The 26,172-nt window shown below is 34.6% G+C and overlaps 3 protein-coding genes across 4 annotated transcripts in view; 1 reads left to right on the forward strand and 2 right to left on the reverse strand.

Annotated features, from left to right (window-relative positions):
* On the reverse strand, positions 1-24,168 carry LOC106160704 (cytochrome c-like). Its single transcript, XM_087014227.1, has 3 exons — positions 24,013-24,168; positions 804-1,002; positions 1-552 (listed from the first exon to the last, which is right to left on the reverse strand). Exons 1-3 carry the CDS (start codon positions 24,106-24,108, stop codon positions 431-433), a joined length of 417 nt encoding a protein of 138 aa, XP_086870353.1. The 5' UTR covers positions 24,109-24,168; the 3' UTR covers positions 1-430.
* Positions 3,088-6,867, reverse strand: LOC106156451 (cytochrome c). 2 transcript variants are annotated; one of them, XM_013531707.2, is made up of 3 exons: positions 6,694-6,867; positions 4,415-4,610; positions 3,088-3,923 (listed from the first exon to the last, which is right to left on the reverse strand). In XM_013531707.2, exons 2-3 carry the CDS (start codon positions 4,605-4,607, stop codon positions 3,775-3,777), a joined length of 342 nt encoding a protein of 113 aa, XP_013387161.1. In that variant the 5' UTR covers positions 4,608-4,610; positions 6,694-6,867; the 3' UTR covers positions 3,088-3,774. The 2 variants fall into 2 exon arrangements, with proteins under 2 accessions (XP_013387161.1, XP_086870354.1); XM_087014228.1 differs by lacking the exon at positions 6,694-6,867 and adding an exon at positions 6,397-6,570.
* Positions 7,165-26,172, forward strand: part of LOC106156449 (methylmalonyl-CoA mutase, mitochondrial) — a 26,992-nt gene continuing 7,984 nt past the window's right edge. The window contains exons 1-11 of the mRNA XM_087014224.1: positions 7,165-7,329; positions 8,485-8,613; positions 9,052-9,183; positions 9,390-9,496; positions 9,942-10,020; positions 17,223-17,327; positions 17,676-17,810; positions 18,305-18,422; positions 24,674-24,753; positions 25,300-25,431; positions 25,649-25,825. Coding sequence (XP_086870350.1) covers positions 7,276-7,329; positions 8,485-8,613; positions 9,052-9,183; positions 9,390-9,496; positions 9,942-10,020; positions 17,223-17,327; positions 17,676-17,810; positions 18,305-18,422; positions 24,674-24,753; positions 25,300-25,431; positions 25,649-25,825 — 1,248 coding nt within the window. The 5' untranslated portion in view covers positions 7,165-7,275. The remainder of the gene's footprint in view (positions 7,330-8,484; positions 8,614-9,051; positions 9,184-9,389; positions 9,497-9,941; positions 10,021-17,222; positions 17,328-17,675; positions 17,811-18,304; positions 18,423-24,673; positions 24,754-25,299; positions 25,432-25,648; positions 25,826-26,172) is intronic.

Raw genomic sequence — 26,172 nt, forward strand, 5'->3', positions numbered from 1 at the left:
TAATATCCCGGACATATTTTATTTAAACCTTTACCGCACGGTTTACACCATCAGTAGCCAGAAAACAATTAAAGGAAAACCTTATATCACATTGTTGACAATAAAATCTAAACCATGACCGCCAAAAAGCCATAAACCAAATGTAAGAAAGACTTATTTCACATTGTTGATAATAAAATCTAAACCACGACCGAGAAAAATTTGCATAAATCTGTTACTCCATAGCTATTACAAATAGTTGCCAGAAAACAATTGAAGGAAAGACTTATTTCACATAGTTGATGATAAAATCTAAACCACGACCGAGGAAAATTTGAATAAATCAGTAACTCCATAGCTATTACCAATAGTCGCCAGAAAACAATTGAAGGAAAGTCTCTACGTGCTCAAAGTGAGAAACGTTAGTAGTAGTAGTTTCTACTTTCAGGCATTACAGAAGATAGCCTCTCGCATCAGCTTTCTTGATTCCAGCAAAGATCATTTTCGTGCCTGGGATATTCTTCTTCGGGTTCTCCAGGTATTCGAAGATGGTTTCCCGCCCGCAAGTAATGCCTAAAAAAAAAAAAACACAAATATATCAAATTTTATAGCTCACATGCAGGGCTACCTGAAAAAGGAGAAGTCGTATCGACTTGTGACGCTTTACTGTTTATGAAAGAGTGTGGAAGTAAAACAGACCCTCCCCTTTGATAGAATGTAGATAGTTCTGTACATGCATGCGAGCGCTAGCGTGTGTGTGTGTGTGTGTGTGTATGTGTGTGTGTGTGTGAAAGAGCAAGCGCACATTCAATCAAAACACATACCTGTAGCATTGTTTGCCTCAGTGTAAACAAATCCTGGTGCCTGCCCATTTTGGCGGCCAAGAAGCCCGTAGAAGTTTGATCCAGTCTTATGAGGTTGATCCTTAAGAACTACATGACATCCGCCACATTGCTCTTTATAAATTGCCCTCCCCTTCTCAAAGACCCCGTTGGTAGCTCCACATCTGTATGACCCCACAACCTGTGCAAAAAAAAAACATTATAGAGGATAAAAAATAAGTTCAATTTTTTTTTTCGTGTTTCATTATCTTATCTTTTCAAAACAAAATTAAAAACCACTTTTTAGAGTGCTTTCAACTAGTCGAAGACAGGAATGGCAAGGTACGGTTGATTTTAGATGTACTAAGCATAGAAGTACTAAGTCATAACAGGCCCAACCAGTCAAATGGGTCTGGCAAAAGCAATTCAAGGGAAAATTTGCCGACACTGACAAGTTGGAAATAAATAAATGACCTCTCGGTTAGAGCAGGTGGAGGTATTATTTCTGTAGTTCTTTTCCATATCTTCACAGTGCTGGAATGGTACTGATAGCGGTTTCTGTACCGGGATGAAAAAAAAACTCTTTTACATAATTTTAGATTTTTTCAGCGTGGAATCGGCTATTTGCATGACAGCGGAATTGGTTAACAAAACTTTTTCATGCCACCCAGTCTTTTTTTTTTTTTTTTTTTTTACCACCACATTACGGGTATTTCTAAATTCATTTATATTATTCAAATATGTTTTGACATCAAGCATTGCCGAAAAACTTCAGAATTTCTTGATTTATAGTGTTGTTGATCGCCAGAGCTACATCAGTTTGGAGACACCAATTTAAGGATGTCACAAGCATCCTTTAAATATTATTAAGAACGTAAAATTTTCTATTACCATCTAAGAAAGTTTTAAATTCAAAGTTTCAACATTGAAAAGAAGGGAGATCATTTCTATAGCTACTGGGTAGATCTTTTATTTCCAATTCTCTGCTGAAACAATTACATTCCAAATATGTACTCGCATCAGTATTGAAAAATTTTAAATATCATCTCTGACAAAGATCTTTCACGCTTTTCCAGCTAATATATATATATTATATATTATCCCAGCTCCATCCACTTATCGACATATCTGAATGTAGTACCACATTTCTGAAATAGTAATATTTGTTATATAATCATATCTGAATGCAATGCCAACTTTTGAGCTACAAATACGTGATACATACAGTGTACATGTATAGGTTAAAGATATTTTATACGTGTTTGAAAATGTCCAAATCATTATTCCTTGTCTAAATATGCTGCAAAACTTATAATGTGTCAAGGGAGTAGCCTTTTTATTTAGTTGTTCACTTTATGATGACCATAAAAGGCGTATTTTTGATAACCCACTGGACTCGATAAATGATAACAACGACTAACTATAATTCATTATGACTATAAACCAGGGGCGGATTGAGGCCGTCTTCTGGGTCTTCCGGACGACGGTCAGAATTTTTCAAGTTTACATTAATAATGGGAACTATTTTTTGTCAGAAGACGGTTCATAATGGGAGTATGGATCAACTATAATAATTTGGAAGACTGTCAGAAAATATCGCTGGATCCGCCCTTGTAAACAGTAGGAAATTGACCAAATGTATGGTGTGCTTTTGAAGGAAGCGAGCCAGTCTCGTATTGACAATTTTTATATTGATAATTGAACATTTATATCTATCTTCATTGTTATTTTTACTTTACTATTAACATTTTCCTATGAACTGCCGACTTTGAGAAATCCAATGCGTGGTGACAAATGGGTCCAGAGATAGAGACGTATCTTTCTCACAATGAAATGGTTTTCTTTAAAATAATTTTTATTGACTAAGTCACACATGCGATTCACCTCCTCAAATATAAAAACGCCCCATGCCGATAATTCCTCCTCAAAGACAGGGAAGATGATGGGGGTCTAAATGAAAGGTAATTCGTTAAGAACTACTACTTACACGGGCACACAAAGCGTTTTTGGTTGGAAATGATAAACAAAGACACTCCAAATGAACAAAATCTATTTCAAATTCAACGTCAAACACGTGTCCTTGAAAATAATCAGGGACAAAAGTCCCTTCTCTAGCAGTAGAGCTTTTCATTTGGGATGTCGAGATGGCAGAATTGTGAGGGAATGCGTGTTAGTATTCGTTTTTTCTTGTTTTTTTTTTTTCACAAAGGCCTCACTAAAATTATTCCTCTTCAAATCAACTGCACGTTTCATTTATGCACTTTAAACTAAGTGAACAGTGAACGAGTAATAGTGGATGCCTTTATTTGGTAGTTTAACCTCACAACATTAAGAAAAACATCACACACAAATATTGTGGCAGTATATGCGCTTGTATACATATGGGAATTTCATGCTGACCAAGGAACAGAAAATAGTGCTTTTTCTACAGGGTACATACAGCTAAAAATACTGCTGCTATAATAAATATACACATCATTTGAAACCAGTCACAGCAAATGCGTCAATGTTCAAAATATCTCTTCAATGCCTTTACTTGTAAACAGTAAATACATACAATAAATAGGTAAAATTCTTCTACCCGTATGGTTTTGTACAGGGCAGACTGGGTTAGTTCTCTATTGGCTGAGGAAGTCCATAAGGTCTGCATAGAAATGCTGCTATTCTATTGATAGTTCGTATTGAGAAACTTGGAAAGACAGAAAGACAAAAATATTGCCTCACAGCCAACCAAATGAGCCATATTTACAACCGCATGTGTTATAATTATCTATATTCAGTGTTTTTAGCTTTCTTAATCCATACATAGTGAAGAAGTTCTGAAATCCATGTTAATTTAAATTATTAAAGAAAGATTTATCTAGACAATGAGGGTACGTAAGTCCAAGGTGTGCTTTTAAATAATCACTTCAAAAGTGTCTAAGTTGATCATTGTAACTTGTCTATGTGTCAATTATCCTAAAAGTTAGAAACGTTATTTAGCTGTTTCTACTTCCAGGTATTTTATAAGATCGCCTCTTGCGCCAGGTTTCTTGATTCCAGCAAAGATCATTTTCGTGCCTGGGATATATTTCTTCGGGTTCTCCAGGTATTCGAAGATGGTTTCCCTTGCCCAGGTAATTCCTAAAATAATAATAATAATAATAGTAATAATAATAATAATAAACTCACATAATATCAAAATGAATACCTTTCACAATGTTTCATGAGAGTTAAAACTACATCAAAGTAGAAATCATGCCAAATTGTGATTATTTTCAAGTCCGATATTTGAAAATGCAATGTTGAGACAGTATTTACCCCTTTAAAAAATGTAGCATTGCTCTGTACATGCACACGTGTCCATGTGAGAGAAAGGGAGCTTTCACAATCAAATGACTCTCGGGATAACTACATAGCAGCTCAAATATAGTACGACCCGCTTGAAAGCATGTGCCGATATTGAATTGCTCTGCCCCTGCTGGGAGGCGGGGGCATACTTTACACCATTGTTACGGGATTGCGCGCTAAACTTTCAAGTGTGGACCATATTTCATCTGCGTACAAGTTAATCTACGGACCAACTGGTTGTGATTGCTCCCACAAAGGGTGCCATATTCAATCAAATGGATTACCTTTGGACTTGTTGGCGTCAGTGTAAGCAAATCCTGGTGCCTGTCCAGTTTGGCGACCAAAAAGCCCGTAGAGGTTTGGTCCTGTCTTGTGGGGTTGATCCTTATTCAATGTGTGACACTGCGAACATTTCTGCTTGAAGACCTGCTTTCCCTTTTCATAGTCGCCCTCTGGGATTCCCCCTTTCTTTCCCATGATCTATAAAGAATGAAATCATTAGTTATAAATGTGTATTTGTAATTACTTTTCACATGTATCAGTGTCTTTTTTTTAATATCTTATTTTCACAATATGTAAAGCCATTTTACTGGGTGTATATTATTCTTCAAGGCATAGTATGATATGGAAATGTCCACTTGAATTATGCATAGATAAAACGGGCCCAACTTGGCAAATGGATCTGTCAAAACAACCCAAGATCAAGCAAACTAACCAGGCTCCCATTTTACACACAAAAAAAAAAAAAAAAAAAAAAAAAAAAAAAGATTTGTGCTAGTAATTGACTAGCCTGGACTAAATGACCTAGCTTGGATGGTCCCTTAAATTTATATTTTTAAATTTGATAAATTTCAGTAACATCCAATGGCTAGTGACTAAAGATGAAATCTGTCTGAGCCTTAAATCTAATTATTAATCAAGACAGTGTAAGGTTCTACTCAAAATTTTATGCCAGATGACCAATTCTATGTTGCAGCACTTCACTGATTCTGCATTTGGACAGTATACAAGCGAGTACTCCAGGTGACTTGGCTACGTTCAGAATAACGTTACCGCACTAGCAACATTGATCTATCTGAGCTAGAATTGTCTTTAGGGCACAGTCAATACAATTAGCTTAACTGTCTGGCACACCCCCTTGCACAGCAACATGAGTGCCATCATGGACTTCAAAATTTTCCAGACCCAAGTACTTTAAGTTACGAGGGGGGACGTACCAGGCAATTAAGCTGACTACATAGACTGCTCTTTAGCAAGAATCCCTACTGATTAAGATAGAACGATTCTGCTAGTGTGATAACTTCTTCTCTGACCACAGCCTAAGACCCCACTCCCACACCTAGGGCGCATTCCCATAGATTTTAGATCGATCTATCCCCGTGGGGAGTCTCACTAGATTACTGTCAGATAATGCGGCTTAAATGTCCGTCCCGCCTACTACAAGCTGTAAGGGGGTAATTAACTTTCGTGGAGTCTTAGATCGATCTAGCAGGACACGCCCATTACAGAGGGCATTCTCGCTAAACTGCACTCACATTAAGCAGCTTGATGTCGAAGCTGCTAAACATGAGTCAATTAGCCCCTAACAGCTTCAGTAGGCGTGTCAGACATCAGAGCCACTTACTAGTCAGCTGAATGTAATTAAGGGAGAAACTCCTCTGATAAGGGTCAATCCTGCTAGATCGAACAAGAAATGGGAACGAGGTCTTACTCTCCCAAATTAACCCCAAAGTAAACAGTCTAACCCAAGGCAGAGAAAGTTTGGATATGATGCCCACGCTTATATATATATATATATATATATATATATATATATATATATATATATATATAATTTAAAGTACATCACTTCTCCCCCTTTAACTTTGTGTACAGATTCAACCCATGCCCTGCTCTGGTATAACTATTTGGCAAAATCTACATGTTAATATCAACCAGTAAGTCACATTTTCCACATTTCAAGGTGAACTACGACTGACCGAAGGTGAAGGTCAATTGAGGACAAACTACGATTTAGTACTGACAGCATGGGCACCACGTGTGCACAGTACCACCTCTTTCCTCACGTTCTCCCAAATTGTTACTATCACAAGATCTGATAGCTTCAGTACGTTAAGTTTTCATAACTGATCGGCGGTGGTTGATTTCAAGGACACCAAATAAATTTTTTACGTTATTTTTTCCGATTGACATTCAAATATGTCCAAAAAAGGGATCGCACTACTTCAGCTGCTGATGGCGCCTGCTGTTGAAAGAACGAGCTTACCACTTAATGTCTTCGTGTTTGTAACCTTAGCAGTTCTTTGAACAGTTCCTATCCTATATAGAAAAGACTCTCCTCTTATACAACACGGCGGAGGGTATTATGAAACAGTGCGATCTAGAAACTTCGTGATTCTATTTCATCAGCTGATTGCCCATTTCACCCTACGATTCATGGACCGATCTGTAAAAAATTGGCCCCAAGCAAAAGTCCTTTTCTTCACAAATCCAAATGAGAAAATTTTTGTATCAATTATGTAGTTGATATTGATACTGTGATCAATTTTCAGTTAAAACTTACCTAAGTAGTGTTCTTCTACTAACGTCAAACACGTTCCACCGGTAATGGAGGTCGATCCTAGTATGTGACGTCACAGCGTTAGGTCGAATTTGAATACTAATTTTGAGGGATGAAAACTTCCTTGCATAACCCCAAAAGACTATTTTTTAATCTTATTTAGATATCTGAAAATTAACAACATATATATTTTCAAGAAAGCTTATATATAGCTCCTCTTTTACATAATAATTTCGTTTTAAGCCATGAAGCATTCTATCAAGTAGTCCATAAACCCCTTTCAGAACGTTTGTGGATTTTAAACTCGTCCATACTGTTCTTACGAAATATGTTGTATATTTTAAATGGAAGAATGATCTTTTGTGATTTTTGTTTATACTTTGGATTCAAACTATAATAAATGTATTATATGTGGTTTATATCCCATTTAATTCAGTTCACACAGTTTATATCATTTATCCCATCATTCCTCAGTGACTAAAATGTCAAGGTCATTCGGTTCTAGGGCAGACGAAGTCTGTAGTTGAATGTTTCGTAGCGTTTTTCTTACAAGCAAAGCACTGCTACTGCTTGAGAAAAACCAAAATGTTGCGAGTACACAGGAGGGTCAAAGCTGAGGCACTGTGCAGTTTCAAAAAGGTTTGTCAACATAATAAATGCGTGGAAGTCCTTTCATAAATGTATACCATCTCGTAAAATGCGCAGCTTTCTGACAGTGGTGTGATCTATATTTGACCTTCAGATAAAATAAGGCAGTAAATGACATAGTTATAGCAACTGAAAACAAACTGTTGAAAGGATCCGTTACAAGTATACTTATATTGTGCTTAAATCATGCCAGAATGTCTGGTTGGATCGTTTTAATGATTTTAATTACATTTATTCTTCTGTTTCACTGAATTAATTCTCAGAGTTGTTGCAGAAAATAAATGTTTCAAATCTTTGCATTAGAGGAGCAAGTAATTTTGTGATCCTAGGCAATGTTTGAATATAGATAATTGACACGTGAAAATTCAGCAATTCGTTAGGCTTATTACTTGTATTTGTTTTTTTCACTATCAATAACATTAAGGTGGCAGACTAAAATTTATAGACACCACTTGAAAATAATAAAAAAAAAAACAGTTTAATTCACTAAATTGCAAAGGTTTAATCCCTTGATTGTTAAAGTTAACAATTCAACTAGAAAGGACAAGTTGGAAGTGTTGCCTTTTCAGCCTACTAGAGCCAAGTGCAATATCGCCAAGTTAATTAATAGGTGTCATGGATAAGTAGGATTATAGCATCAATATTTACTCCCTGTCCCATTTGGAAAAGACAGACTCCACCTCTGAGGAGCATCAGATCAATAATTTGCATATATGGTCCTCCTACTCTACCTTTATTTGCACAACCTAATTTTCTTCTAAATTACTAGTAAGGGGGTGAGAGGAAAGATACATTGTAGCATTCATGTCAAGATTGTCTGCATATGCACTGATGCATTTTTCACTCTTATAATGTTTAATACTAATTTGCTTATTCGTACACACAGCACTGGCTTGACATCTGTGACAGTGCTGCATTTTGCATTGCCATTGTGATTTGCCCTATGATAATCTTGTCAGACTGCATTCATACATAGATCACCCCCCTCATCCCCCCCCCCCAAAAAAAAAATCTGGTGCGTGGCTCAAAAGCTCAACAGTAGGTGTTCTTCTACCAATATAATCTCCAAGTGAATCTTTTTGCAACAATAAAATTCTTATTTTCAACCATAAAGACTCAAACATTTTTTCCTGCTTTGATATTTAGGTGTGCTTGCCAGCTGCCTCAGTGAGAGGATTCCACCAGGAGCCCTTACATCCAGAATGGAGAGAGTTAGCCAAGAAGCAACTGAAGGGGAAGGACCCACAAGAAACCTTGATATGGCACACTCCAGAGGTAGGGGACTGTGGCTTAGTTGCGTTCAGTATGTTAAGGCAGTTTGAAAGGATTATATATCCTGGATCCTGTGTAATACGTAAATCTCCTTGTATGTCATGTGTTTTCTTTTCAAAATTACGCATTTTGAATTGGCATCCATGGAACTAGTATGAGGATAGTGGGCATATATGGTCCTGTTTCCAAACTTTTTTTGGACGAGTGTATATAATCAAACTGTCCAAAATTAATTCTTAATTTAGTTTCAGGGTATTGATAGCAAAACACTTTATCACAACATGATGAAACATTTGTGAAACCTCATAATTAGTTACCCAGATTTTAAACTATATTTTTATACATTTTATTATCTGTATTTCTCGTAAAAGAAAATATAAGTGAATGACTATTGTGTACTTTTTGAATCAGGTCTAACACATGTTATTATCTGTACTGCAGGGTATTGATGTGAAGCCGCTGTATACCAAGCAGGACACGGCCAGGATGGTGGATGAGTTGCCTGGAAAGTTTCCATACACCAGGGGACCCTATCCAACTATGTATGCACAGAGACCCTGGACTATCAGACAGGTAAAATCAAATGGTATCAATTAAATGTTTTGAATAAACCCCTATTATTTATAATTACTGTTGTTATTAGTATTATTATTTATAAACCTGACAACCCATAAATGCATAGAAATGACACCATAGTGAAATTGATTGATTATTGTATTCAGGGTTTAGTATACAGTGGAAGTGGACTTGTATTATAAAATAATGTTTTCTTGATTCAGTATGCAGGGTTTAGCACAGTGGAAGAGAGCAACAAGTTCTACAGAGAAAACATTGCTGCAGGACAGCAGGGGCTTAGCGTGGCTTTTGATCTGCCCACACATAGAGGGTGAGTGTGAACGTCAAGTATCATACCATATTCACTTCGTGTAGGATTTTAAAAGAATCTGCTGTTTTGAACTAAAGAATGTTTGTGAAATCTGTGTTGTACATATAGTCTATTATTTAACCCTGAGCCTCTTGTTTCTTCCATAAATTTCATTGTCCCCTTTAAATACATTTCCCAAAAAATTTTTAGGCAGTTTATATTTAGTTATTTAATTTTACTCAGTAGCGTTTTCTCAGTTTTTTGTAGTATGGTATAATGGAATAATTTTCAATCTAAAAACATGTAGATAATTGATTAATAATCAGTCAGTTAATGGTGCAGTCAATTACGCAATGGAAAAATACATTTTAAGATAATAGAAATGGAGAAATTGGTGATACATTTGAATATAGGAAATTAAATATCATAGCTGCACAGAAGTATTATTTTTTTCCTTATATTTCAGCTATGACTCAGACAACCCGCGAGCCTCGGGGGATGTGGGGATGGCTGGAGTCGCCATTGACTCTGTGGAGGATACTAAGGTGATTACAACATGACCATCATGATAATATCAGTGTAGGAACTGTACACGTGTGCTTAATTTTCATTGTAACTTTGTCTTAGGTAGTACATGATATTTTTATTGTCTATAACTGTGCTTTATTTCATTATAAGTTTGAATTAGATAGTACATGTTTTTATTATGTACAGACACAGATGTGTCTGTACATATAGCCATCATCTGCGTCTGTCGTCGCCGTCGCCGTCGCCGTGCACTTTTACCGATAACACGATAAGTGGAAAATTGTTTTTATGTACAGACACAGATGTGTCTGTACATATTGCCATCACCTGCGTCTGTCGTCGCCGTCGTCGCCGATGCCGATGCCGTCGCCGATGCCGGCGCCGTGCACTTTCAGCGTTAACACGATAAGTGGAAGAAAGTTTTACTTTTTGGCTTTATATTTACAGAGCTGATGAATATTCATAAAACCCAGGTCAAGTTCGAAAGTCAGCATGATCGAGCCATTATTGTAGAAGTTACGCTGTTTTTTCACTTTTCAGCATATATACAACACTGTTAACACATTTCAAGGAAAACCGATAGTTCTGTTGTCATGAAACTCACAGGAGCAATCAATCTTACTAAAACGCAGGTCAAGTTCGAAAATCCGCGTGATCGGGTTACTTTTAGGGAATTTATGCAGTTTTTTCACTTTTTTCAGCATGTATGCAGCACCGATAACACGATAAGTGGAAAGCCATTTTACCTTTTGACTTGAAACTTACAGAACTGATGAATATTCATAATACGCAGGTCAAGTTCGAAAATCAGCATGATCGGGTCACTTTTAGGGAATTTATGCTGTTTTTTCACTTTTTTCAGCATATATGCAGCACCGATAACACGATAAGTGGAAAACCATTTTACCTTTTGACTTGAAACTTACAAAACTGATGAATATTTATAATACGCAGGTCAAGTTCGAAAATCAGCATGATCGGGTTACTTTTAGGGAATTTATGCAGTTTTTTCACTTTTTTCAGCATGTATGCAGCACCGATAACACGATAAGTGGAAAACCATTTTACCTTTTGACTTGAAACTTACAGAACTGATGAATATTCATAATACGCAGGTCAAGTTCGAAAATCAGCATGATCGGGTCACTTTTAGGGAATTTATGCTGTTTTTTCACTTTTTTCAGCATGTATGCAGCACCGATAACACGATAAGTGGAAAACCATTTTACCTTTTGACTTGAAACTTACAGAACTGATGAATATTCATAATATGCAGGTCAAGTTCGAAAATCAGCATGATCGGGTCACTTTTAGGTAATTTATGCTGTTTTTTCACTATTTTCAATATAAATGCAACACTGATAACACAATATAAGAAAAACGGATTGGCCAATTGTAATTATACTCACAGGAGTGGTCAATCTTACTAAAACGCAGGTTGATTTCGAAAATAAGCATAATCGGGCCATTACTTAAGAAGTTATACTGTTTTTTCACATTTCCTCAGATTCAATTATTAGGCATGTTAACAGTCTCATTATTGAACTAATTAGATGCGTAAAAGTGTTTGTTTGATATTTCCTGCATCTTTACAACATTGTTAATTGATTATGTAAAAATGATGGTAAACTTGTTATTGTGTATTGTGTAATAAAGTGTCAAAAATGGAAATAAACTCATATCATTGCAGTTTGTCAGATTCAATCATCCACTATGTTCAGAATCTCAGAATGGAGGAAATTGGACATTTAACACTGTTCTATTGATACTTTTCCCATCTCATCAATTTTCTTAGTTGGACATATAAAAATGGCAGTAAAATGTTTATTTTGTTTTATGTTAAAAAAGTGTTAAAAATGGAAATAAACCCATTTCAGAACAGTGCTGTCTTGTTTACATTTTGGCATTATCAAGGCGTGACTTTGAAGTTCCATGGGCCTGAAGACCTTTGCTAGTCACATTTTCTGAATATCTGTGATACAAATATCTTATAATTAAAAATTGATGGTCATTAAGCTGTTAAACATTATGTAATATTGCATCAAAATTTGAAGAAACCCCCATTTTGGGCACTGCTTCCATGATGACCATTTAATGAAAATCATGTCACTTACTGTTTTCAAACTTACAGGATAGAAACATGGGACTAAAATACAGCTTCAGTAGGCTATGCAGTCTGTTTTTTTTTTTTTTTTTTTTTTTTTTTTTTTTTTTTTTTTTTGCAGTTAAACAGTTTTTTGTGAAAATTTAATTTTTCACATATTGGCATTTTCAAGGTGTGACTTTAAAGTTCCATGATCTTGAAGACTTTTGCTTGTCACATTTTCTGAATGTCCATGTTACTAATATTTTATTAATAACATTTTATTGTCATTATGCTGTTAAACATTATGTAATGTTGCATCAAAATTTGAAGAAACCCCTATTTTGGGCACTGCTCCTATGATGACCATTTAAGGGAAATCATGTCACTTACTGTTCTCAAACTTACAGGAAAGAAACATGGGTCTAACATACAGCTTCAATAGGCAACGCAGTCTGTTTGGTAAATTTTTCTGGCAATTTAACAGTTTTTTGTGAAAATTTAATTTTTCACTTATTTGCATCTTTATTTTCTGTTCTTTGTCTGTACATTTGACAGCTTTGCTGCCTTGTTTCTTTTGGCTTGAAACTTACAGAACTGATGAATATTCGTAATACGCAGGTCAAGTTCGAAAATCAGCATGATCGGGTCACTTATAGGGAATTTATGCTGTTTTTTCACTTTTTATGTACAGACACAGATGTGTCTGTACATATTGCCATCACCTGCGTCTGTCGTCGCCGTCGTCGCCGATGCCGATGCCGGCGCCGTGCACTTTCCTTGTTAACACGATAAGTGGAGGGCAGTTTTACTTTTTGGCTTTATATTTACATAGCTGATGAATATTCATAAAACGCAGGTCAAGTTCGAAAATCAGTATGATCGGGCCATTATTGTAGAAGTTATGCTGTTTTTTCACTTTTCAGCATATATGCAACCCTGTTAACACATTTTAAGGAAAACCGATAGGCCTGTTGTCATGAAACTCACAGGAGTAATCAATCTTACTAAAGCGCAGGTCAAGTTCGAAAATCGGCATGATCAGGCCACTATTTTAGTAGTTATGCTGTTTTTTTTCACTTTTCAGCATATGTGCAACACTGTTAACACATTTCAAGGAAAACCGTTAGACCTGTTGTCATGAAACTCACAGGAGTAATCAATCTTACTAAAACGCAGGTCAAGTTCGAAAATCAGCATAATCGGGCCATTATTTTATAAGTTATGCTGTTTTTTCACATTTCCTCAGATTCAATTCTTAGGCATGTTAACAGTCTCATTATTTAACTAATAAGATTCGTAAAAGTGTTTGTTTGACATCTCCTGCATCTTTACAACATTGTTAGTTGATTATGTAAAAATGATGGTAAACTTGTTATCATGTATTGTGTAATAAAGTTTCAAAAATGGAAATAAACTCATATCATTGCAGTTTGTCAGATTCAATCATTCACTGTGTTCAGAATCTCGGAATGGAAGAAATTGGACATTTAACACTGCTCTATTGATATTTTTCCCATCTCATCAATTTTCTTAGTTGATCATATAAAAATGGCAGTAAACTGTTTATTTAATTTTATGTTAAAAATTGTTAAAAATGAAAAAAAAAATCATTTCAGAACAGTGCTGTCTTGTTTCAGCATATATGCAGCACCGATAACACGATAAGTGGAAAATCATTTTACCTTTTGGCTTGAAACTTACAGAACTGATGAATATTCATAATATGCAGGTCAAGTTCGAAAATCAGCATGATCGGGTCACTTATAGGGAATTTATGCTGTTTTTTCACTTTTTTCAGCATATATGCAGCACCGATAACATGATAAGTGGAAAACCATTTTACCTTTTGGTTTGAAACTTACAGAACTGATGAGTATTCATAATAAGCAGGTCAAGTTCCAAAATCAGTGTGATTGGGTCATTTTTAGTGAATTTAGGCTATTTTTTCTCTGTTTTCAGCATATATGCAGCACCGATAACACCATAAATGGAAAACCATTTTACCTTTTGGCTTGAAACTTACAAAACTGATGAATATTCAAAATACGCAGGTCAAGTTTGAAAATCAGCATGATTGGGCCATTTTTAGGGATGTTATGCTGTTTTTTCACTTCTTTCAACATATATGCAACGCTAATAACACAATATAAGAAAAACAGATCGGCCAATTGTCATTATACTCACAGGAGTAGTCAAACTAACTAAAAAGCAGGTTGAGTTCCAAAATCAGCATAATCGGGCCATTATTTTAGAAGTTATGCTGTTTTTTCACATTTCCTCAGATTCAATTGTTAGGCATATTAACAGTCTCATTATTGAACTAATAAGATACGTAAAAGTGTTTGTTTGACATTTCCTGCATCTTAATAACATTGTTAGTTGATTATGTAAAAATGATGGTAAACTTGTTATTGTGTATTATGTTATAAAGTGTCAAAAATGGAAATAAACAAATATCATTGCAGTTTGTCAGATTCAATCATCTACTATATTCATTATCTCAGAATGGAGGAAATTGGACATTTAACACTGTTCTATTGATATTTTTCCCATCTCATCAATTTTCTTAGTTGATCATATACAAATGGTAGAAAACTGTTTATTTTGTTTTATGTTAAAAAAGTGTTTTAAAAATGGAAGTAAACCCATTGCAGAACAGTGCTGTCTTGTTTCAGCATATATGCAGCACGGATAACACGATAAGTGGAAAAACATTTTACCTTTTCCCTTGAAACTTACAAAACTGATGAATATTCATAATACGCAGGAGTTATGCTGTTTTTCACTTTTTTCAGCATATATGCAACACTGATAACATGATAAGTGAAAAATCATTTTACCTTTTGGTTTGAAACTTGCAGAACTAATGAATATTTATATTACACAGGTCAAGTTTGAAAATCAGCATCATCGGGTCATTTTTAGGGAAGTAATGCTGTTTTTTCACTTTTTTCAGCATGTATGCAACACCTTTGTGCTATATGATGGTACTGTATGGATGACAGTCTATAAAGTTGTCCCTTGGGTGATCACTAATTAAATTAAGGTCTATAAAGTCACTTGCCTACTCATTAATTTTCAATTGGCCATTAAATGAGATTACATAAAACACTCCTTGAGATTTCCCTGTAAAGTCCCATAGGTTTAGCTCTTTTAACTGTGTCACAAAATTAGGATTTGGTGATAATTGTGCAGATAAATGGTGTTTAACATTGCAAATAAATTTACAACAAAAAGATTGTGTTATGCCAACATGCTATAGATGAATAACAGTGCTTTATTTTTCTCAAACTTGGTGGGGTTATTAATATCAAGTTAATACAGCTAGATTAAAAGTTTGAATAGCAGCTTTATTGGAATTTTTTACGTTTTATTAAAAATTTTTTTAAAATTATTTTTCAAACACAAGCATCTTCAAGATGTGATTTTATACTCCCATCCACCAGAAGTGCTGTGCATTTTCTGTATTTTTGTATATAATTGTTATTTCTTCAGATTTAATTCTTAGGCATGTTAACAGTCTCATTATGGAACTAATAAGATATGTAAAAGTGTTGTTTTGACATTTTCTGCTTCTTAACAATATTGTTTGTTGATTATATAAAAATGACGGTAAACCTGTTATAATATTGTGCATTGTGTAATTAAGTATCATAAATGGAAAGGAACTCATCATTGCAGTTTGTCAGATTTAATCGTTCACTATGTTCAGCATCTGCAAATGGAGCAAATTGGACATTGAAAATTGTTCTATTGCTATTTTTCCTATGTCAACAATTTTCCTAGTTGAACATTTAAAAATGACAGTTTATTGATCATTTTGTTTTAAAAAAGGTGTTGAAAATGGAAAGAAAATCATTTCAGTACAGTTATCTCTTGTTTACATTTTGGCATTTTGAAAGTGTGACTCTAAACTTCCATGGCCTTGAAGACCTTCCCAAATCACATTTTCTGAATATTCATGATACTTTTATTTTTTTATAAAAAATTTGATGGTCATTATGCTGTTAAGTATTACGTTTTATTGCATGAAAGTTGAAGAAAACCCTATTTTGGACACTGCTGCCAGGATAGCGATTAAGGGAAAACCATGTTACTTACGATACTGAAACTTAGTGAAAAGTTTCATAAGACAGAAGTGCGCAGCTTGTGTTTGAAAACCAGTGTGATTGTTTTCTGTTTTGGAGGCAATGCAGGTTTATAGAGTGCTATACTGGCATTTTCAAGTTGTGACTTATCACTCCCATTTGCCAGGAGCCCTGTACTCTTACTTTGTAACATTTTCTGTATTTTGTTAAGTTACAAGAATGATTCTTAGGATTGACATACAGCCCCCCCCCAAAAAATTAATTATATATATATATATATATATATATATATATATATATATATATATATATATATATATATATAATATATATATTTTTAAATGAGTTTAAGCAATTTTTTTTGTGTGTAATTTTCACTGTACCTCATTCTGGCATTTCCAAAGTTTAACTCTTATCAGCCTGACACCTTAGGGACTATTTCCAGACCCTATCACGCTAACTGTGGATCGATCTATCTCCATGGGAATTCTCGCTAAATTGCAATCAATGTAAGTGGCTTAGTTGTCTGTCACGCCTACTGAAACTGGCATGCCAGAATCCTAAGACTCTCAAACTGAAAGCAATTTAGTGAGAAACCCCTTGGAGTTGCATTGATCCTGTTAGATTGATCTAGGTATGGGAACTTAGTCTAATGCTTGATACACATTTTACTTTCATCCTAATCCAATGTTATGCAGAATAAGAATTTGATGTTGGCTATGCAGTTACAGTAAGCATAATACATTAGTTCATCAGAATTGACAGTATCCTATTTCCTGCGTTTTTATTTTCTGGTTTTTGTCTGTACATTTGACAGCTTTGCTGCCTTGTTGTCTGTAACCTTGTGCTTTATTTGCATTATAACTTTGAATTAGATAGTACATGATGTTTTTACGGTCTAAAAGCAGTTAATTTAATCTTCTCCTCTATTGAAAATGAGCATTTTCTGAGGCAGGTTTTATGCTTGTTGGTTTTTAGTTTCGCATAAGATAAATTGAAGTGTACCATTTCACGGCACTTAATAATTATTATTTTTCCCATTCAGTTACTATTTGATGGTATTCCACTGGGGAAGATCTCCACATCTATGACAATGAATGGGGCCGTGCTGCCCATCCTGGCTATGTATGTGGTGTCTGCTGAAGAACAAGTGGGTTGAATTATTTTACTCATTCCTTGGTTGCACAACTGTACAAGGATGGTGTAACACGGGGATTCTTTGATATGAATAAGGGGAAATCAAGATGGCTTAGTCCCTGATATTTATTTATTTATTTATTTATTTATTTATTTATTTGTACCTTATCCTAATAATTCCTATCTTTTAACAACAATTTTGCATACTATTTTATAAGATGCATTTATTCTGTAAATGATTATTACATAGACTGGAGACTCAAGAACATTTACAAGAACATTCATAAGTTTCCAGTCCAAAATATGGTTGTTGTGACTCATTCGATAAGGATGTTTATTGTTCCGTTGTTTCAATTTTAAGGGTGTCAAGCAAGAACAACTCACTGGAACCATTCAGAATGACATTCTTAAAGAGTTCATGGTCCGGAATACGTACATATTCCCCCCTGAACCATCTATGAAGAGTATTGCTGATATTTTCTCCTATACGGCTCATGTAAGTAATTTTCTGCCATGTGTAAATTAATATGTTCAGTTCCTGATCCTAATGCTTTATGCAGATAGCAAATTACAGTATTTTAAGGCACATTCTGAGTGCATGGATTGCTTGTTGTTGAACATCTGAGGACAATGAAAACTGTTACAACATAACACCGATAAATTGTGTTAATCAATATCACAAAAAATAATCATTTTGACTGTTCCCTGTCTAACCGCGGTAGTCAGTCATCTTGACACAGTTTGAAAAGAACACAATTTATGGCACGAGAGTTTCATGATAGGAACTTCAAGTTTTGAATTTATTTTCATTTCTCTTTTCTGATTAAAAGGTTCATGGGGGGGGGGGGGAGTTTCAAGTTTATGTTCACATTTGTTTTTTGTGACCAACTCTGAATAATAGGCTATAATAAGTACATTCAGTGACTGTAATCCAGTCTGTGGTCAGAGAATTATGAGAAAGTTACCAAGCTTTCCGTCCGTTCATTTCAGAACATGCCCAAGTTTAACTCCATCTCCATCTCGGGCTACCACATGCAGGAAGCAGGGGCAGATGCTGTATTGGAGATGGCTTTCACCATTGCTGATGGTTTAGAGTACTGTAGGACAGGTAGGTCATAGTACTGGTTCTATAAGGATAGCTTCACATGGGCTCTTTGTTAGTTATAAAATCAGGCCAGGCTGTTGTCAGGGAGGGTGTTCAGGGGGTTGGAATAGACAGCCCTTTTTGCTGGGAAAAGGCTGCTCTGGATGAAAATTTATCTAGGCCCATGAAGGTTTTATGGTAAAAGGTCTACCTATTCAAAAAAAAAAAAAAAGACCCCCCCTCCTTTGGAATAGCTAGTCGCTGACCTGAAAGTGGTCTTAGCTATTAAGAACAGAATTAATTCTAGTTTGCTATGAGTTAACTCTCTAATGATGCAGGGTATGACACTGAGGAGTGGATGCAGACTTGATGCAGGGTTGTTCTAGGTGGAGTGATATTGTCAGCTGGGTAGTAGTATACTGGGTTGGTTGAGCTGTCAATACTGCAGCTAAATAAGAAAAAAAAAATGCCTTTTTTTGTTTGTTTCTTTTAACACAATTTACAGGAAGGTACTTTGTTTTAGTGGACTACTGTACATTGTGTTATATATTGGTGAAAGACCAAATAGAATAAAATTCTAAGCAGATGAAATATTCAGTTCTAGATAAGATTTGTTTTCTGCTGAACAGGGTTTTTTTTCAGAAGGACATAGCTGGCTAAAGTTATCCATATCAATAAATATATACACACACACACTGCTGTACCAAGTCAGTGACAATCTGAAGGCTTTTTTCCTGACTATATGCAGTATTTTACCAACATTCACTGTGCTGATAAAAGTGTAGGGGCTACTTTCCCTTACAGATATTAAAAATGCTGGTATAATTCATTTTGCGTGTCAGTTCTAATGGCTTTTATTCTGTCAGAACTAGAGCATATTAGACCCCATTCCCAGAGATTAGATTGATCTAACTAGATCGACCTAACTCCCTGGGGGTTCACGCTAAATAGCTGTCAGCCGAGCGGGCACAAAAGTTAATTACCCCCTTATAGCTTGTAGTAGGCCAGACAGACATTTAAGCCAGATTATCTGACAGTAATCTAGTGAGACTCCCCACGGGGATAGATCGATCTAAAATCTATGGGAATGCACCCTTAGACACAATGTTTTATGAACTGATCATTTTCTTTTGTGTGCATATTAAGCTAAAAAAATACCTTGATGATAATGTTTTGATGGTCTATATTGTTTTTGATGCATTTGTCCATAAAGCTGTAAAATAGTTTGATGTAAATGTTTTGATGTGCTTTTTACTTGATTATACACTCACAAAAGTCTTTTCAGACTTTATAATTAATTTGTATTTGGAATGTTTTTTTTTGGAACAGCTTTTCTAGGAAGCATTTAACTTTAGATCAAAGAACCATACAAGTGATATTTGTTTTAACAGTTATAAACTCTTATTTTATTTTATTTTTTTTTTTTCATTCACTGGCATTAATATTCAGCAGTTCTGTTCTACACTTTGTTACATTTCACTGCAGTTGCTTCGTAGTTTTGGCTAACAGTAGGCTTAGAGTCTGGGGGGTTTATATCAGGTAACGCATGAACATCAAATGCGCTACTATGCATGCGCTGACTTTTTTCTTCTAACTGGTAATCAGACATGAGCTTTTTCTGTGGAAAAGCAGAATTCCATGTTTTTTAATTCAATTATGATGGTTCCTGAGATTCGTCAAGGTTGGGTGTTGGGTCCCATGATAAATGTTCAGAGTTTTTTTTTTTTTTTAAACCTAGGCTCACATCTGGTAATTAAACTTGTACATTTTAAAGATGATTTATAACAGTATGGCATTGTTAATTGAGGACAATGTTCCTGGGGCCAAACTGTCAACACTTAGGTCAGTAAAACAAATTTTTATTGGATCTAAAACAATGATTAGCCTGTCATGGACTGAAAATTAGCAGGAAAACTGAATTGACAGCAAAGTAATGTACACATGCATGGACTGCCATCTGTGATGTATGTAATGGTGTGTTGTAAAAACTACATTAAACTGGATAGTACATTTTGAAACAAGTTTATTTGAATAATAAATCTAGAGACTGATTGGTCAAAGGTTTTTTACACATTGTCCCTGGTGACATCGCACATTCTAGAAAAACATTTTTCATTAAATTTTTTTATGTACTGACACAGATGTGTCTGTACATATTGCCATCACCTGCGTCTGTCGTCGCCGATGCCGTCGCCGATGCCGATGCCGTCGCCGATGCCATGCACTTTCCTTGTAAACACGATAAGTGGAGGACAGTTTTACTTTTTGGCTTTATATTTACAGAGCTGATGAATATTCATAAAACGCAGGTCAAGCTCGAAAATCAGCATGATCGGGCCATTATTGTAGAAGTTATGCTGTTTTTTCTTTTTTCAGCATATATGCAACCCTGTAAACACATTTTAAGGAAATCCGTTAGGCCTGTTGTCATGAAACTCACAGGAGTAATCAATCTTACTAAAACGCAGGTCAAGTTCATAAATCAGCATGATCGGGCCATTATTGTAGAAGTTATGCTGTTTTTTCTTTTTTCAGCATATATGCAACCCTGTAAACACATTTTAAGGAAATCCGTTAGGCCAATTGTCATTAAACTCACAGGAGTGGGAAATCTTACTAAAACACAGGTTGAGTTCGAAAATCAGCATAATTGGGCCATTATTTTAGAAGTTATGCTGTTTTTTCACATTTCCTCAAATTCAACTCTTAGGCATATTAACAGTCTCATTATTGAACTAATTAGATACATAAAAGTGTTTGTTTGACATTTCCTGCATGTTTACAACATTGTTAGTTGATTATGTAAAAATGATGGTAAACTTGTTATCATGTATTGTGTAATAAAGTGTCAAAAATGGAAATAAACTCATATGATTGCAGTTTGTCAGATTCAATCATTCACTTTGTTCAGAATCTCAGAATGGAGGAAAATGGACATTTAACACTGTTCTTTTGATATTTTCCCCATCTCATCAATTTTCTTAGTTGATCATAAAAAAATTGCAGTAAACTGTTTATTTTGTTTTATGTTTAAATAGTGTTAAAAATGGAAATAAACCCATTTCAGAACAGTGCTGTCTTGTTCATTTTTCAGCATATATGCAACACTGTAAACACAATCTAAGAAAAACAGATAGGCCAATTGTCATTAAACTCACAGGAGTGGTCAGTCTTACTAAAATGTAGGTTGAGTTCGAAAATCAGCATAATCGGGGCATTATTTTAGAAGTTATGCTGTTTTTTCACATTTCCTCAGATTCAACTCTTAGGCATGTTAACAGTCTCATTATTGAACTAATAAGATATGTAAAAGTGTTTGGTTGACATTTCCTGCATCTTTACAACATTATTAGTTGATTTTGTAAAAATGATGGTAAGCTTGTTATCGTGTATTGTGTAATAAAGTTTCAAAAATGGAAATAAACTCATATCATTGCAGTTTGTCAGATTCAATCATTCACTATGTTCAGAATCTCAGAATGGAGGAAATTGGACATTCAGCACTGTTGTATTGATATTTTTCCCATGTCATCAATTTTCTTAGTTGATCGTATAAAAATGGCAGTAACCTGTTAATTTTGTTTTATGTTAAAAAAATTGTTAAAAAAAAAAAAAAAAAAACCCATTTCAGAACAGTGCTGTCTTGTTTACATTTTGGCATTTTCAAGTTGTGACTTTGAAGTTCCATGGGCCTGAAGACCTTTGCTAGTCACATTTTCTGAATATCCATGATACTAATATTTTATTATTAAAAATTGATGGTCATTATGCTGTTAAACATTATGTAATATTGCATCAAAATTTGAAAAAAACCTATTTTGGGCACTGCTCCCATAATGACCATTTAAGAAAAACCATGTCACTTACTGGTCTCAAACAATACAGTAAATATGCACAGATGTGTCTGTACATATTGCCATCACCTGCGTCTGTCGTCTCCGTCACTGTCTCTGTCGCCGACGCCATGCACTTTCATTGTAAACACGATAAGTGGAAGGCAGTTTTACTTTTTGGCTATATATTTACAAAGCTGATGAATATTCATAAAACGCAGGTCATGTTCGAAAATCAGCATGATCGGGGCAACTATTGTAGTAGTTATGCTTTTTTTGTTGTTGTGACTTTGAAGTTCCATGGGCCTGAAGACCTTTGCTAGTCACATTTTCTGAATATCCATAATACTAATATTTTATTATTAAAATTGATGGTCATTATGCTGTTAAACATTATGTAATATTGCATCAAAATTTGAAAAAAACGTGCTGCTGCCATGAGGACCATTATGGGAAAACCATGTTACTTATGATTGCCTAACTTTCTAAAAAGAAATACAGGACTAAAATGCAGCCTGAGTTTGAAAAGCAGTCTAATTGGCTTCTTTTTCTGGAGGTTAAACATTTTCAAAGTGTTAACTTGTTACACATTTTACTTACATTGGTATTACCTGTTGAGCATAATTTAAATTTGATGTTGAATTTGCAGTTTAACATAATTTACTTTTGCATCAGAATTGACAGTAGCCTATTTTCTGCATAGTTATTGCCTGTTTTTTTGTCTGTACATTTGACAGCTTTGCTGACTTGTTATTAGTTAAAAGTTATCATCTATGATAGATCATATATTAGATATACCTGTTGGCTGTTTTTAACAATTATAAACTGAGATCCAATGTCAATGAAACTATTTTGAATTCACATTAATTTTTTTTTTTGCCCAGGTTGTTAGAATAGACATTTTAAGTTACATATGAAATGGAAATGGATTTTCAGACAGTACACATGAACCACTTTCACTAGTTTCTTATACTACTCAAATAAAGTCTGAGTCGTAAACCAAATCAGTCTCTCAGAATGAGGGAAAACACTTTTCAACGTGTAAGTGGCGCAGTGGTACAGCCTAGATGCAACACTGTATATATATTATATGATACCTACGTGTAGATGTTTTGCTCAGAATAATGAAAATAAGTGTATCAGTAGTCACTGTGACTTGTGAATGACCCGAGAACGTGAATTTAAAATAAACTTATTATTTATTTACCAGACCTGTAAATGTATGCACCACACGTGAGAGGGTGAATGTAAAGATAATATAAGAAAGTAAGTTAAACAGAACTAAATACAAGAACTAAGACTAAAAAGAAAGAATGTTTGAGTTGATATAACTTGAACTAAACTAATAAAAAATATACTTATCTTTATTGAAAAATAAAACTAAACTCTTAAATAATATAAATAACAAAAAGCAAATCAATTAAGTCGGTATTTACCTGTAAATAAATAATATAAATAACAAAAAGGAAATCAATTAAGTCGGTATTTACCTGTAAATAAATAATATAAATAACAAAAAGCAAACCAATTAAGTCGGTATTTACCTGTAAATGTATGAGACACGTGAAAGAGCAAATGTGCTGTGAAAAGAGAAAGGGCGTGTGTCATAGATAAACAGATATACACAAACACAAAGTTTTAACAGAAAGAGATGAACACACTACAAGTACACTAACACAATAACAACCTCACACATGCATGTTACATCAACAAAAGTACAGATTCCTTGAGTAACATGAAATTGTTAAATGAAAAAATAAATAAATAAATACAAAACCTACCTTGATTGTCTTCTGCAAGTTGCTGTCTGAAGGGTCTCCAAAACTTGCCAGGTCTTGGTAGAACCCAGGTGCCAGTTGCTTGCCGTTCTTCACCATTTTCTCCAATATTTTACAGCCTCCTGTGCTTAACTTCACAGAGTGGGATTAAACACTGGTTCACTGATTCATGTACTACAGTTGGTGTCAGTTAACAAAATAAGTCCCACCCCTTTTGATGACACAGTAGGCAAGGACAGCAGTCTAGCAAGAAAGAATATTAATGTTCATTTAATTTTGCTAGTTTCAACTGAAGAAGTTCTGTTACATTTTGTCAAAAATGAAGAACATAAATTTATTTATTCCTCCATTATGTTGGGTGACTTGAACAGTGTGTATTTGGAATTCAATGTAGAATGTGTATCTGTTTATGCCTTTCCTGACAACAAAGTTGTTGATTGATTTTTCTTGTTTGTCTCATGCTGGCATATGGAACTGTCACAGTTTTATCAGTATAATATGCTTAAAATTACAGTAACTGTATTTTCAGTTTATATCATATTGCAGAAGTGAAGGAAGTATTTGAATATTGTACAGGTATAACTTTACCAAATAATTTATTTCTTTTTGACTTCAAATTAAAATGTGTTAATTTGCTTTCTGTGTTTTTTTTTTTTTTTTCTAGGTTTAAAAGCAGGCCTGCATATCGATGAATTTGCTCCTCGCCTGTCATTTTTCTGGGGCATTGGGATGAACTTCATGATGGTAAGAGACATTGAAGCAATTATTGGAAAAAATTATTTTATTTTGTCAGAGATGCATTTTAATAATTTGACGACCCTGTTTGTTAGAGCAATACTAGTCTGATGATATTGCATTGTATGTATCTTGTGGGAACTTTAGTTGAGTAAATGCAAAGCCCATAAGAAGGAGGGCTTTGAATATGTACAAATCATCCATATGTACGAATCATCCATGTGTGTGGATTGGGGGGGGGGGGGGGGGGGGGGGGGTTGGTGACTTACAAATTTATCAGTATTTTGACCTTTAATATGTTGTTATTTATTTATTTATTTATTTAGTTCTCCAGGAGATTGCCAGATTTAGAGCTATTTGTATGACCATGTTAATGCAAGAATTTTGACCTATAATATGTTGTTTTTTAATGTATTTCTTGATCTAGGAAATGGACAAGCTCATTCAGAGCCGTGGTCAGGTTAGTGCAAGAATTTTGACCTGTAATATGTCACTGATTTATTTTTTAATTTATTTGGAGAATATATTTATTTGTTTATTTATTTATTTCTCCAGGAGATAGCTAAGCTCCGAGCTGCCAGGCGTCTGTGGGCAAATCTGATCAAAGATCATTTTGATGCTAAGAATCAGAAATCATTGCTGCTGAGGTGTCACTGTCAGACTTCAGGCTGGTCACTCACAGAACAGGTATTTATAATAATAAGATTTATTCAGCCACTATATATTTATATATTATAAAATACATATAAAAAGGGAAGTTTATTATGATGGCTTTGAACATTGATGCTGCTATTATAATATCAACATATCAAAAAAAAAAAAAAAGGAAATTTGATGATTGCCTGCATTGAACGTGTCCCAATAAAAATGACTTACCTGTGTAATTGTAATTCTTTGTTTCTAGGATCCTTACAATAACATCATCAGAACAACAGTGGAGGCCATGGCGGCTGTGTTTGGAGGCACACAGTCCCTGCACACAAACAGCTTTGATGAGGCGCTGGGTCTCCCCACCAAGTTTAGTGCCAGAATTGCCAGAAATACACAAATTATATTACAAGAGGAATCTGGAATTCCAAAGGTTGCTGTCATTTTTGCTTTTTTTTCCTCAAAATACATTGTTGTAGCAAATCTTTTATTTTTAATTAATTAATTTTGTACAAAGTTGAAAGGTTTTGTATATTGGAAGTTGCAATAATAACTTAAAAGAAACTTTTAAGTCCTTAAGTGGTAATAAGAATTACAAAACAGAGTGGTATGCGGAATGCCATTGATCAGTTATAAAGAATAAGTTATTTTTTTACATCAATTTTAATATTTCACGTGTTAATAAGTCAGTGAGTGATAAACTGGATAAATTATAGTTTTGCACCCAGAAATGTTGACTTTTAGCAATAACATTTTCTGGGTTTATAAACTTACTGTATA

This window comes from Lingula anatina, chromosome 5 (assembly GCF_051362555.1).
Source record: "Lingula anatina isolate TDL-2025a chromosome 5, LinAna3.0, whole genome shotgun sequence".
Taxonomy (NCBI): Eukaryota; Metazoa; Brachiopoda; class Lingulata; order Lingulida; family Lingulidae; genus Lingula; species Lingula anatina.

Excerpts from the sequence above, each read along its gene's own strand:
- LOC106156451 (XM_013531707.2), bottom strand. The coding sequence starts at position 4,607 with ATGGGAAAGAAAGGGGGAATCCCAGAGGGCGACTATGAAAAGGGAAAG. Across the intron at positions 3,924-4,414 it reads TGACGCCAACAAGTCCAAAG|GAATTACCTGGGCAAGGGAA; the intron begins GTAATCCATTTG and ends TTATTATTTTAG.
- LOC106160704 (XM_087014227.1), bottom strand. The coding sequence starts at position 24,108 with ATGGTGAAGAACGGCAAGCAACTGGCACCTGGGTTCTACCAAGACCTG. Across the intron at positions 1,003-24,012 it reads ACTTGCAGAAGACAATCAAG|GTTGTGGGGTCATACAGATG; the intron begins GTAGGTTTTGTA and ends TTTTTTGCACAG. Across the intron at positions 553-803 it reads TGAGGCAAACAATGCTACAG|GCATTACTTGCGGGCGGGAA; the intron begins GTATGTGTTTTG and ends TTTTTTTTTTAG.